This window comes from Maylandia zebra, linkage group LG14 (assembly GCF_041146795.1).
Source record: "Maylandia zebra isolate NMK-2024a linkage group LG14, Mzebra_GT3a, whole genome shotgun sequence".
In the NCBI taxonomy this organism is placed as follows: domain Eukaryota; kingdom Metazoa; phylum Chordata; class Actinopteri; order Cichliformes; family Cichlidae; genus Maylandia; species Maylandia zebra.
Window position 1 is genome coordinate 38131394 of NC_135180.1, and position 14532 is coordinate 38145925.

At 41.3% G+C, this 14532-nt stretch overlaps 1 protein-coding gene across 1 annotated transcript; it reads left to right on the forward strand.

Moving 5' to 3' along the window:
- Window positions 1-9128: 9128 nt before the first annotated feature.
- Window positions 9129-13631, forward strand: LOC143421974 (uncharacterized). The gene is made up of 2 exons (XM_076892023.1): window positions 9129-10568; window positions 11786-13631. Exons 1-2 carry the CDS (start codon window positions 9306-9308, stop codon window positions 11813-11815), a joined length of 1293 nt encoding a protein of 430 aa, XP_076748138.1. The 5' UTR covers window positions 9129-9305; the 3' UTR covers window positions 11816-13631.
- Window positions 13632-14532: the final 901 nt, after the last annotated feature.

The window sequence follows — 14532 nt, forward strand, 5'->3', positions numbered from 1 at the left end:
CCTTATAGTGCGGCTCTGTAGTAAATGAGTGGGCAGTTCAAACACTGCGCTTGTTTTTATGAAGCTGCAGCCCCTATTATCATGTTGTTTCATGTGATGAGTACAACGTCCATATGAATGAAATAAACTGTAATTATATTTAAAAAATGCATCAGCATTCATGCGTAATACCATGTGTGAATGGACTTTTGTGCCATTTAAATGAAGAACTTCCCCAAACCTACAAGTTCAGTTCAAAAAAGTATATTTCTAACACAGAAGCTCATCATGAAGCAGCACTGAATAAATCCCTTGACACAAACCTTTGGGAAAAGAAAACTGTAAAAAGTCTTAAAAGCTCTCTGAGGTCAGAGGTTACGCTTTAAGCTGCCTGTTTTCATACACAAACAGCAGCAAACACAGCTGACTGGCCTCAGTCATCAGGGACACTCAGACTCTTTATGCAGAAGAAAGTCTGAAAAGGCAAGAGGAAGGTTTTGGAGAGAAGTCTGCAATAGCCAGAGGAGGTTAATGATGACTAAATGGAGAGAGTGGACTTTGAACTGATGTGAGAATGAGTTCCAAATAATTAATTAAGCCTGAAATGAGAGATGATTTCTGTTCACTTATCTTTCTCTCTGTGTTAATGGTAATGAGGCTGATAGACCAATGCATCAGTCCACTGATGCCCTTTATCAGATACACCCTCTAATAAACAGTCTGGAACATCTGCAGTGTAATGATATTTCTTGAATGCTGGTTATTCAATTTCTAAACCGACAGTTATCGTCCGAAAGCAATAAATTATTTATAAGGCATCAAGGATCAAAGATGAGAAGATAAAAGTAAACATTCGCATCAAAATAGGACATGAAATCCACAAAAGGCTCATTAAACTCAGAGTTTCTCAGTTTAAGGTGAAACCTAACTGCCAGCTGTGCATGGGCATGTCGGGAGAGGAGGAGATCAACTGCTGTTCAGTTTATATACGAATGGGAGTTAGGAGTGATTTCCACTGGGAAGAAGGGGCTGCCAAAGATCTGCCCGGCACTGGATTTGCCACAAACACACACACACACACACACACACACACACACACACACACACACACACACACACACACACACACACACACACACACACACACACACACACAGGTTTACAGTCATCCAGGGAGTGTCAAAGCAAAACCTGTCAAAGCAAAGCATTTATCATTTTGGTGAATCTGTTGGCTGCAAGACAAACAATCAGTAAACCCGGCAGTCAGTCGGCTGAAGCGCTAAAACAAACAGTTTTCCTGCGACGCTCCTGGAAATGTTCACAGAAGAGTGAAGTGACAGATATGTGAGGGAAGTACATAAGAAAAGGGGACATTAACAACTTAGACTCTACTGCAGTTTTGTTTAGACGGAGGTAAAAATGTTCATTTTTTGTTGTTTTTCTGATATTTGTCTTGCTTGTCAACCTCGCCGTGAGTGGGCTGCCGGCCAGTGTACTCCCCATGGCGGTCCCAAGCCAGAATAAATGATGGGGGCTGAATCAGGAAGGTTATCTGGCAGAGCAAATCAAATACGTGGATCAAAGTGACTACATACGCCCAGATGGAGGCAGATGATCTGCTGAAGTGAACCCTGGTCTGTTTATGGGGGCAAAGAGACTTACTGCAATGCACAGACAAACAGGATGTTTAAAGTGGCCTCATGTTTGTCCGACTTTAAGATGGAAAGCTCAGGTGTCCCAGTTAAGGGTTAAAAGGCTGAAAAAATGATGAGTGAGTCAAGTCAGTCCAGCCAGTGAGCATGGCATCACTCACTGGTTTGTGAGATCGTGGTGTGAAGCAGTGAGCTGAATGTTTTTGCTGGGACCATCACAGAGCTTCAAATGGGATGAACAAAGGTTGGGTTTGACTATGAAATCATTTTATTCGATCTGTCAGTCGCACTTCATCAGTCAGTGAGCATATCCCAGATATTTCTCCTTTTTCACTCTTACTGTGACCATAATTTACAGAATGAACTCTGTGTTTTATCTAATGTGGTGCAAATAAAGTCTATAGGAAGCTCCCATAGACCTGCATCTACACAAGTCTCCCCCTTGTGGTTGTTAACGAGTATGCAGGTTTAAGGTGCTGAAACAGCCTGTGTTAGCTCCTCCTCTTCGCCAGCAGAGCAGTTTGAAATGCTTCCACATACACCGCTTCACGGAGGAAGTGCATAGATATTTGAGTGTGTGTGTTTTTATATCAGGCTGCTAGTCTCCTCTATGTAATATTTGGCATTCGTGTGTGAGGAAGGGTAGGATGCAGGAGTGCTGGGAGCAGCGTGTTAAAGAGATTAGCAGTGATTAACCAGCAACTGGAACACATGACCACTGTTTCACATGAAGCGTGTAAAGTATGTCTCATCCCATGTTCAGTTTGGGGGACATAAAGGTGTGTGTGTGTGTGTGTGTGTGTGTGTGTGTGTGTGTGTGTGTGTGTGTGTGTGTGTGTGTGTGTGTGTGTGTGTGTGTGTGTGTGTGTGTGTGTGTGTGTGTTTCACTTTGTGTTTCCATGTGGGGGCGTGCGTGCATGTTTCAGCAGCAGCAGGTAATAGAAAGCTAAACCCTGCCATTAATTATTTAGCAGCAGGAAAGAAACAAGGAAGCAAGGACACGAGCCAAGGCCAACTCCTCCTCCTCCTCCTCCTCCACTTTCTGCGTCCATCTTTTGCACCTGCATCTCTCTTTGTTTCATTTTCTTGCTTTCTCATTGCTCGTTTGCCATCTTTCATTTCGGCTTTCTCCACACATCCCATCTCTGTGCTTTCGCTCCCTTCTTTTCTCCTCCTTTGGGAATCTTATTTGCTTTTCATTTCTTTTTTCATATTTAATTTTTCTCTTCTGTCCTTTTTACTCTTACCCCATTTCCTTGTTCATCCCTAATCCCATTCCTTCCTCTTTTTTCCTAAAATCACCTTGTTTGTCACATATTTCTCTCTCTCCTTAATAGTTTGTGTTTTTCCCCTCATTCAAGATTCCTCACCTTCACTGCTTCCTCTTTCCTTCCTTCATCTCATTTCCCCTGCATTTACTTCCCATTTACCATTTTTAAATGTATTTTGTCATTTTGGTTTTTCTGTTTTCCTCCTCCTCTTCTATATTTCCTTAATTTCCTTTTCCTCTGTTTCCCCTCTCTTCCTCCACCCTCCTCCATTTTTTCCTGCTTCATTCATTATGCCTGAAAACAACCACAAGTTTCATTATATTTGTCCCTGCTTCCACAGTCGTGAAGTGGCAGAATACCAATGAGCTTCCAGAGGAAGCCACACTAATCTGAAGCGTCAGCTGGCTGCCTGCAGAAGGGAAATATTTTCTCCAGGACTTCCGTGAACACCGGCCGAGGAATCCAGCAGATTGGATAATAATAAAATGTCACTGCAGCCTTGTCAGGAAAAATAATGGGCTGCTTCTCTGCTATTTTGGCTCAATTTCCTTTTGCAAGGCCCAATGTAACAAATGAATAAGAGTCAGACAGCAAAGGAAAAGTTAAACAACACAAAGGTTTTTCCTTTTTCCCTCTTAGAGGAGATTTAATGGGCCTTTTAAAGCTGCACTAATGCACGCTGCATTCAGCCCTGTTGGCAGCAGGCTGTTAGCAATACTGCAGCAATATTTGCATTATTGTTTTATTGTAAAATTTGTCATTTCTGTAGTTTACCATTCATAAATTCATCAAGAATTTTCTCTTCAAACTCACATCCCATGTGCAGTCATTTTATTTTGCCAGAAAAATCCAATAAATACAATTTCTCTTGAAAATGAAAATAATTCGTTTTCCATTCTGTGCATATTTGCAGTACTTTCAACAAAGCAGACAACTATTTAACAAAAACAACAGAGATGCTAATTCCTTTTTTTATTTCCTGGTGGTAAAAACTCAGAGCGATCTTTGCTCCGGTTATGATCCCACCACCAAATGACCTGAAGAAGAGCCCTGTTCAGAAATGAACGACTGTATCACAAACAAAGGATGGCTGTTTGTTTACAGCATCAACTTTTTCTGACTTTGATTTACTTTTTACTTTATCCTACTTATGTGCTCTTGAGCCAGACCGATTTATCGGCCATTAGCTGCTGGTGTCAGTATTTATAACAGCCAATAAAACAAAGTAATGAAGAGACGAGAGTGTTAATCAGAGATGGGCAGTAATCTGATTACTGTAATTATTGTACTGTAATCTGATTACTTTTCCTGAGTAACGAGTAAAGTAAGGGATTACTATTGCAAAAAAGTAATTAGATTGCTGTTACTTTCCGGTAAGCATGCTGCGTTACTGCGTTACTAAACTGATTTCGTTTGCGAGAGTGCGTCATGACAATGACAACAGCTGTGTGCAGATCAACAATGGATCACATATCGAGTGCAGAGAGAGTATGAGCGTGCAGCGTTTAAAGCGTGGAAGTACTGACCTTACTTTGAGTTTGATTCCATAAAAAGTGACAAAAACATTAGTGTCCGCTGCTCACTGTGTGGGAAGAAAACTTCTTTTTACAGCGAAAACCCCCCTAAACTTCTGAGCAAGCACCGACAGTACGCTGCCACGGGAATCTGAAACTTCCAGATTCTTCCACTGACCGCTACAACACACCTGCACCAGGGTAAACCTCCGCCTGCCCCACTCCTGCTATACAGGTGAAAATAGAGCAACAGGACCGCTGAGTCTTTGACTTTATTTATTTTCTGCTGTGTTTTACTTGCATCTATTTGAAAGAGTGAGTGTAAACACAAAAACCTATTTTATTTTATGTGCTGGAATGTGCAGGAAATAGGTTTAAATGTTCAACAAATTTCTTCCAGTCAGAAAATGTTGCATAATTTAATGTTTGCTTGATGCATAAAGTTAAAAGATTAAAACTAATAAAACAAGTTTTAAAAAGAGACTTTTCCATTTGATTACATTTTGTATGATTGGGCTGAAAGATCTATCTTGCTTTATATCCTATTTAGGATAAATCATGTTTTAAAAAGTAACTAAGTAAGTAATTAAATTGAAAATAAGTAATCAGTAAAGTAGCAGGATTACTTTGGGGGATTACAGTAATTAGTTACTGATTACTTTTTTCAAGTAACTTGACCAACACTGGTGTGAATGGTGCATATTTTGTCCTCCGGGAGGCGCTCACTCATGTCTATGCTGGTGAAACTGAATATTGTATGTAAGCAGATTCTTCTCACCATGTTCACTTGCTCATTTCCTGCTAAGTGTTTGACTTTAAAACACGTTGCTTGGCAGATGGCGGGTACTCGGCACGCTGTCACGTTTTGTTTGTTCAGTTTTTGAAAAGGAGGAAGGTCCATGTGGTTCAGAGCTGCCATATTTCTGCCATCAGCTTGAGGCGCTTGTCTGTAGAAAAGCCCTTAAAGAAGCATTTTTCTCTTTTCTTGTGCTTCCCATAACCAGTGTATCCCATGAGCAGTTATTTCCAACAACTGTACAAAATAAATTGCCAAAACAAAAAAAGGTTTTTCAGTAAAGTTTTAGGAGACACAGTTAATGGCTTAAAGTAAACTGTCTATCTTACAGCGACCTGCATTAATTGTGTTTGAACCTGTGCAGGTAATCATCATGCTGGTTTTGGAAGACAGGCATCAGCAAGTAGACACCATCATGCCAGAACACAAAGAGCGCTGACCTGAAACTGGGGCTCAGTGAACCACATCTAATGATGCATGCTGGATATTAAATTAACTGTAAAGTAATGATGGGGCAAGAGGAAATCTGCTCGTGGGAAACATTTACCCTGTGTGAAATGGAGCAGCAGGTAAGAGCTTACTAATGACAATGAAGAGTTACTCATGTGTTAACGTCTTAATTCTGGCATTTTAAAAATGTTTGGCAGATCAAACGTTGTGCAGCTGTGAGGCCAAACACAGCAACACTGGCCGGCTCGATACCTGCTGGAATTTTAATGCAGTAAGTCTCCGTTTCTGCTATCGTCGGGAAGGATTGGAATCAAAAGAAAATGAAAGAAATAAAAAAAGTTTCTGCCAAAGCTGTAAATTAGAGCATAAACAGGGTGCAGCTCCGTCTGAAACAAAAGAACAACATCAGCCTGGTGATGATGAATGGGACAGTCTTTGTCCCAGTTTGGGTTTTATTGATCTTCTAGTGTTTGTGATTTTGATTTTTGGTTATTGTCTGTTATCCTGGTAGAATGAGTTTTATTTCCTTTTATATTAAGGATTTTTCTGTTTTTACTTTATGGTTATTGTAGTGCTGAGTTGTGCAGTACTGTATTTAGTAGTTTCAGTTCCCTCTGTGTTTCCTTTTATGTTCCTTTGATTATCATTTTCTGCTTTGGTGTTTGTGTCTCTGTGTTTCATTCCTGTCTTATGGTTTCCTAATGACTGGAAAGAACGCAAACACAAACTAACATGAAGCTTAAAAGTCTGATTTAAACAAATGAAACTATTTACTATAAACGCTTTCAGTAACAGCTGGCAGTGGAGAACTGATGCGGCGTCTGGTAGAGTTTTAGAGGTAATGGAGAATGGTCTTGGGAGGGTCTGTAAGCAGGCAGGCTGAGTGGGCTGGTTTTGCCGTTGGAGAGTGGACATGCATGTAGGTTACAGGTTACTAATATCCATAGAGCACTCCCAGGCTTGAATTGTTGCTACGACTCTTATACTCCAAGCAGCATTGCAGGTCTTGATGTGGGTGACGGGTATACAAACTAGGAAGAATCAACAAATAGCTACAAACCAGGGAGCCGATGTACCTCTGTAGTGGACGGTGGCAATCTGGAGAATCGCAGCCAGTGGTGGTCCTTAAATACACAATCGTGATGATGACAGACTGCAGGTTTGTGCAAACAGCCTGGGAAAATGCCACTCCGCCCATGGGTGTTTACACAGGATTCATCCACATCCCCACCTGAAAGCCAAAAGAAAAACACACTCAGCCTCCTGACAGGTGTTCCCTGATTCCTGCTGTAACTGTGGATCTCTCGTTGTTCCCTCACAGCCTAATAAAAACGATTGTCTTTCGTTGTTTAACTGCTCTGTCCAGCAGTAGGTTCATCACCCTACAGTCCACATGCTTGTTGTTACACCTGTGGATTAAACTGTAAATGGGAAATTAGAACAGGCATAGTATGTGACTCATTTAATATGAAGATGTCAATTTTAGTAACTACCTTTGCCTAAAGGGACTGGTTTTCTATTATCACACACACACATGGATGAATCACAGGCAGTTTAGCACCTTGCACATGACCTTGAAGATTAGTAGAGAACCTGCTCTACCTTCAAAGACACAGCCCCCTCTGTCTAATGACTCAGGACACCTTGGCCTCACACCTAGACCTTAAAAATAACCTTCAGTTATTAACAACAGTCATATTAAGACAATAATAGAGAGAATCATCTGATTGTTGGGGTTCTCTCTCATACTGACGGGTTTTTACAATTTAAAGTTCCTGTTTTGTGAACTGAACTATGTGCCTCAGCAAAGATCTTCTACAGAGAAGCCCACGGCGCTGATAATCAGGCAGAGACCTCTGCCTGAACCAGGCTCAGAGTGGAGCAGCCATCTGCTGTAAACGGTTTGTGAGTTTGAGAGGAAAGAGGAGCATACAGCATCATTTCCTCATACTGTGCAGAGATTGTTTGGATTGTCGTGCACGTGATGGAGTAGAGTCTGTTTGAGTGTGAGGTGGGAAGAAGAGTCGGCATGGACTGTCTGAAAGTGCTCTCTGTACACTAAGTAACTGTGAGATACAAATGGAGAACTCTCTCGAACAGAGCGATGACATAATTGAGATTATTTTAATCTTTCATAAAGGTGATGTCGACTTGCTTGAATACTTAATACCTGAACGCTGAGCTCCAACTGTTTTTCCTGCTGTTGTTTCTCCCAATAACAGAATTCAGCCTGTGTAGTTTCTCTTCTTCCGCTGTGTTTTTATGAGACTTTTCATTAGCAAACATTAATGTCCATCCATCATTCTATCTTTAGCAGAGGACAAATGCAATAGAAGAAAATTTCCTCTCTTCATGAGTCTTTTATTGCTCTTTTTACATCAGTCCTAGCAGTGCAGTGCGAAGATGAGTCCTTGTGTAACAAAATGTGTCAGTCAGCAGCATTTGGTCCATTAAAGAACTTATGAAGCCTGCACACTCTGCTCTATTTCTCACAGTTCTCCTTTTGTATAGACGCTATTTTTCTTCTGCCTTCCATTCGGTTCCTTTTTGAGAATAGTGATTTCACCTTCACAGGAGCCTCACATGACCTCCTCATCTGTCCCCTCGTGACTCCTAAAGTGCCAATATGCCCCACAGCCTAAACAGGAAGTTCATATCAGAAAGTCGTCAAAGTAAGAAACTCTCAAAAGCAACGAAAACACCCAAAAATACACACGTTTAGATCTGTATGTATATTTAACATATGAATGTCATCTAATAACCATCAGTGACACAGTGAATGGTTCAATGTGCCCCTTTTTAACTTTGAGCACCCGCCCCTTTAAACGTTTCTGCACGGCCCTGGTCATTTGGTCAACAGAACAGTCGCTAAAGGCTTTTAATAAATAAGCAGCGATACAAATACAGCTGAGCAGCTCCAAAACCACACATGTTGTTACGTTCCCCTAAAAAGGTCCAGGGGGTGAGGGAAAGCAACAAGTGGGGGCTCGTCCGGGATTTGAACCCACGATCTCTCGCACCCCAAGCAGGAATCATGCAATGATAAGAACCTACCAAAGGTAAGAAAGGACAGCCAGTTAACCTGCAACAGTATGATACTGTAACATAATTCAATTCAGTTTGAATTATACCAAAACAACAACAACAATCGCCTCAAGGCGACGCAACAATCGCCTCAGTAACGCAGAGAATCTACAGTCATACAGAGAAAACCCAACAATCATATGACCCCCTATGAGCAAGCACTTTGGTTACCAGGGGAAGGAAAACCTCCAGCACAGCCAGGCTCAGGGAGGGGCGGGGCCATCTGGTGGGTGGGTGGGGACAGGACAAAAGCCAGTTTAGCCAGAGATTAATAATAACTGAGGATTAAATGCAGAGAGGTGTATAAACAGAGTGTTAGATTTGTGTTCTCATGAGTAAATATATTAATTTATTTTATGTTGTGAAAGAAGTTTTCTGATTGTCATTTTATTTTGAAAAGGATTTTATTTTGGTGATTATAGATTACTTCACTTCCTGTTCCTATTGTTCCGAAGCGCGAACTGCTGAAGTAATGTATGGTTTTCCCCTCCTGTGTTGTTAACAATAAAAGAAACGGGAAAAGTAATCAACCACCAAGTGTATGCATTATTAAGAGAACATGGCCGAAGAAGAAGAAAACTCTTCGAGCTCAACAGGTTATGGGCCCAGGCGTGACACAACAGGAGGAAGATGGCAGAGGTTAGTGTTCAACGGAGACGAAAACAGTTACGAACTTTGGGAGGCAAAGTTTCTCGGCCACATGCGGATCATTGGTCTAAAGGACACTATATTATCAGCCACTAACCCAGATGCAGAGAAGAACGCTGAATGCTACGCTGAACTGATACAGTTTCTTGATGATAAAAGCCTTTCACTGGTAATGAGAGATGCGACTGACGACGGAAGAAAAGCTTTAAAAATACTACGTGACCACTACGATAGTAAAGGCAAGCCCAGAATCATCGCACTGTACACAGAGCTGACGTCTTTACAGAAGAAACCAGATGAGACAGTGACAGATTATATTATCCGGGCTGAAAAAGCAGTGACCTCCCTAAGAAATGCAAAAGAAGTCATCAGTGATGGACTTATTATCGCTATGATTCTAAAGGGGCTTCCTGAAGCTTACAAGCCATTTGCTATTCACACAACTCAAAGCAGTGAATATTTAACATTCACACAGTTCAAAAGCAACCTACGAAGTTATGAGGAAACCGAGAAATTCGACAACAAAGTAAAAGCGGATAATGTGATGAAGGTTGATTTAACATCAATCACCTGCCATGGATGCGGAAACCGAGGACATTTTGTAAAAGATTGTCGCCAAAAGGGAACACCTAAGTGGTGTAGCTACCATAGAAGCTCGACACACAGTGATGAGACATGTAGAAGAAAAACCAAATACAGAGATGATGCGAAACTAACTGTAGTAAAACAAGAGGACAAGAAAGAAGAGCAGACTTTTGTATTTAAAGTTAGTCAAAGACTTCTGCCTACTGACATAATAAGAGAAGGACTAATGGTGGACTGTGGTGCTACTTCACACATCATTACAGAGAAGAACAAGTTCATAAAGTTTGATGAGACTTTTGATCCTGAGAAACACTACATGGAGCTCGCTGATGGATCCAGGACAAACAACGTCGCACTCAAGAGGGGAGATGCCAACGTCTCTCTACGGGACATACAAGGACACTGTACCACCATCACACTGAGAGACGCCCTGTTCATCCCATCCTACCCTCAGAGCATATTTTCAGTGAAGGCAGCTACAAACTATGGAGCACAGGTGATCTTCAAGAAGGGACAGAATGAACTGGTGAACAAAGATGGGACAGTCTTCTCCATCGAAGAATACAACAGACTCTACTATTTGAAAACGGTAAACAATGAAACATCATACAATGACATGATGTCCTGTGACACTGTTAATCTGGCTTGTGATGTGAAAACATGGCACGGAATTTTAGGACATTGTAATGTTAGTGATGTGTTAAAGCTACCCGATGTTGTAGATGGCATGAAAATCACAGGCAGTGGCATGTTAGATTGTAATGTGTGTACAGAAGGGAAATTCACTAACAACAGAAACAGACAAAGCGACCCAAAAGCGAGTGACCCATTACAGTTGGTGCACACTGATCTAGCGGGCCCCATTGAACCTAGTGGCCAAAGTGGTCATAAATACGCTATATTATTTACAGATGATTTTTCAGGGGCAGTGTCAGTTTACTTTCTAAAACAGAAAAGTGACACCACAGAGGCCACAGCAAAGTTTCTAGCTGACTGTGCACCATACGGCAGTGTTAAGTGCATTAGATCGGATAATGGCACCGAGTTCACAAGCAGTTCCTTCCAGTCTCTTTTAAGGGAAAAGGGTATAAAGCATGAGACATCTGCGCCATATTCTCCCCATCAGAATGGCACAGCTGAGAGGCAATGGAGAACTCTCTTTGAAATGGGGAGGTGTCTTTTACTAGAAAAAGAGCTGCCAAAAGAATTATGGCCTTACGCCATCCAAAATGCAGCACACACCCGCAACAGATGCTACAGTAACAGAACTAAAAGTACACCGTATCAGATGTTAACAGGGAAAAGACCAGATCTCTCAAAACTGTGGATATTTGGGTCAGACTGTTATGCATACATACATGATCACAAGAAACTTGATCCCAGATGTGAAAAAGGGATATTTGTGGGTTATAGTAAAAATAGCCCAGCATACCTGGTCTATAACCCTCACACAGGAAAAGTGTCAAAACACAGACTCGTGAGATTTATCAAGAAGAACACTGTTGAACAACAAACACAGACTGATGAATATGACACAGAAATTCAGACTTATGAACATGTAGTGCCTTTAAAAGAAAGTACAGAACAACAAAATGAAAATGCAGCAGAGAACATACCTCCTAGAGAAGAGGAAACCAACACAAATGAACCAAACCCTGACATAGAAAGAAATGAGGGTGATGAGCAAAACCAAACTGAGCGCTATCCTAACAGAGAAAGGAAACCTCCTAAATATTTAGAGGATTACACATCTAACTGCAAAGATTTAGCAAATGAAACCCCTGTAAGTGTTGATTATTGTTACAGAGCAACCTGTGGAATCCCCCAAACCTATAAAGAGGCGCTGATGTCACCAGAGGCACCAAGGTGGAAACAGGCAATGACAGAAGAAATCAACTCTCTGAAGGAGAATGACACATTCGAACTGACTACTTTACCTACTGGTAGAAATACCATTGGAGGAAAATGGGTCTACGCCCTCAAAGAAAATGAACAAGGACAAATATTCAAAGCCAGGTTTGTAGCAAAAGGTTACAACCAGACACAAGGAATAGATTACCAAGAGACATTTGCACCAACAGCAAACATGACATCTGTGCGAACCCTAATGCAAATAGCAGTCCAGAATGATCTTATTATCCACCAAATGGATGTTAAAACTGCATATTTGCATGCTCCCATTGAGGAAGAAATATACATGGAACAACCAGAAGGTTTTGAGCAAACAGAGTCAGGAGAAAACTTGGTGTACAAATTAAAGAAATCCCTTTACGGGTTAAAACAATCAGGTAGAAACTGGTACAAACTCTTGAATGACTACCTTGAACAAAATGACTTTGAAAGAAACCTTTCTGATCACTGTGTATACAGAAAGGACATTGGACATGAAACTCTACTCGTTATCATCTGGGTAGATGACTTGATCATTGCGGCTAGCAATACTAACTTGTTAAACACATTCAAAGAAACAATGAGGTCAAAGTTTAACATGAAAGACCTGGGGAAAATATCCAGTTTTCTTGGGATACAGTTTATACAAAAAGAGAATGAAATCAGGATGAATCAGAAGAGGTACATTCAAAGAATGTTGGAACGCTTTGGGATGTCTGAATGCAAACCCAGATCCACACCGTGTGAACTAAAAACGGACACTACTACATGTGGAGGAAGTGATGCAAATGAGACTGTTAACTCAAGAGAGTACAGAGAAATAGTGGGCAGTTTGATATATGCCATGACGTGTACGAGACCAGATATAAGCTGGGTTGTTAGCAGACTATCTCAAACACTAGCTCAACCCACGAGAGAGAACTTAGTAATGGCAAAACAAGTCCTCAGATACCTAAAAGGCACAAATGACTTTGAACTGATCTTTAAGAAAAGCAGTGAGAATCTAGATCTAATTGCTTACAGTGACTCTGACTGGGCATCCTCTGTAAAAGACAGACGCAGTACAACAGGCTACTGTTTTGCACTTACTAAAGAGGGACCAGTAATATCTTGGAAAACAAAGAAACAACCTACAGTGGCACTCTCAACATGTGAAGCTGAATACATTGGTCTTGCAACCACTACTCAGGAAAGCATGTACTTAACCCAACTGTTAAACGGCATGGACAGAAAAAGGTACACATGTACTAAACTGTTTGGGGACAACCAAGGGGCCATTGCGTTGAGTAAAAACCCAGTGAACAGACAGAGGTCAAAGCATATTGATGTGAAATATCACTTCATTCGTGAAGCGGTAAATGAAAGGAAAATCTGCATTGAACACTGTCCATCAGAAGAAATGGCTGCAGACATACTAACAAAACCAGTTACAAGAGTGAGACTCAGAAAGTTTCAAAAATGGTTCTTTGGAAATGCATAAGATGCTATGGGCTAGCAGCATGAGAACAAGGGGGGGTGTTAGATTTGTGTTCTCATGAGTAAATATATTAATTTATTTTATGTTGTGAAAGAAGTTTTCTGATTGTCATTTTATTTTGAAAAGGATTTTATTTTGGTGATTATAGATTACTTCACTTCCTGTTCCTATTGTTCCGAAGCGCGAACTGCTGAAGTAATGTATGGTTTTCCCCTCCTGTGTTGTTAACAATAAAAGAAACGGGAAAAGTAATCAACCACCAAGTGTATGCATTATTAAGAGAACATGGCCGAAGAAGAAGAAAACTCTTCGAGCTCAACACAGAGGTTCTTAATGCACCTCTGTGGGTTTTCTCTGAGTACTTAGCTCCCACAGTACTGGAAGGACTTAATTGGTGATTTTAATTTGAAGTCTGGTTAATATCATCAGGAATTTTCTGGAGGCCATATCCAATGGCGTGTCCAGCGGGGTGGCCTGGGGGGGCACAGGCCACCCCCCAAACCAGACTGGCCACCCCTGGTGCCACCCCAAAGGCAAAACAATAAAATTCAATCAAATATCAAATGTCCGATTATGTTTTCACGGTGACGCTCAGATATCCGAGTGTAAGTGAATGCAGCATCGCTTCTGCGCTATGCGCATCACGTTAGCAAAGGTAGGAGAGCCAAGCACGAAAGACGTCACTGCAGGAAACAATTTTTCGGTGAAAGAAAATGAGGACAGAATAAATGTCCCGGTAAGTAATATTAAGTTTGTTGAGTTTAGTAAACTTCGGTGAAATTAGAATACCAAGGAAAAAATAACACTTAAAGAATTATTGCAGCTGTGGAATATTTCAGACAGTATGCTACTGAGGGCAGCTAACATAAGAGTTATGAGTTATAAGATATAATCTAAGTCGTAACATTGCTGTATGGAGCTGCAGATTTGGTTGCAGGTTAACATAGCTGGACTGGCCATCGGGCATACCGGGCATATCCCCAGTGACTTATTTTTAATTTTTTTTGTAATGGCATGAACAATGAGAGGTGGTGGATTGGCCAGATGCAGGTCGATGTGTAGAAATAACTCCGTTGTTTGGTGGTGGCTATGACGGGGCTTCCACAGAGGCAACAGGTGGATGAGGGAAGGGGAGGCAGGAGGAGAGACCCGAAGCAGCCGCCAGTCCGAGTGTCAGGTGAACTGA

Bases quoted from the DNA above. Each gene is read 5' to 3' on its own strand.
- LOC143421974 (XM_076892023.1), top strand. From the start codon at position 9,306: ATGGCCGAAGAAGAAGAAAACTCTTCGAGCTCAACAGGTTATGGGCCC. The intron at 10,569-11,785 runs GTAAACAATGAA...TTATTGTTACAG, and splicing joins GACTCTACTATTTGAAAACG to AGCAACCTGTGGAATCCCCC.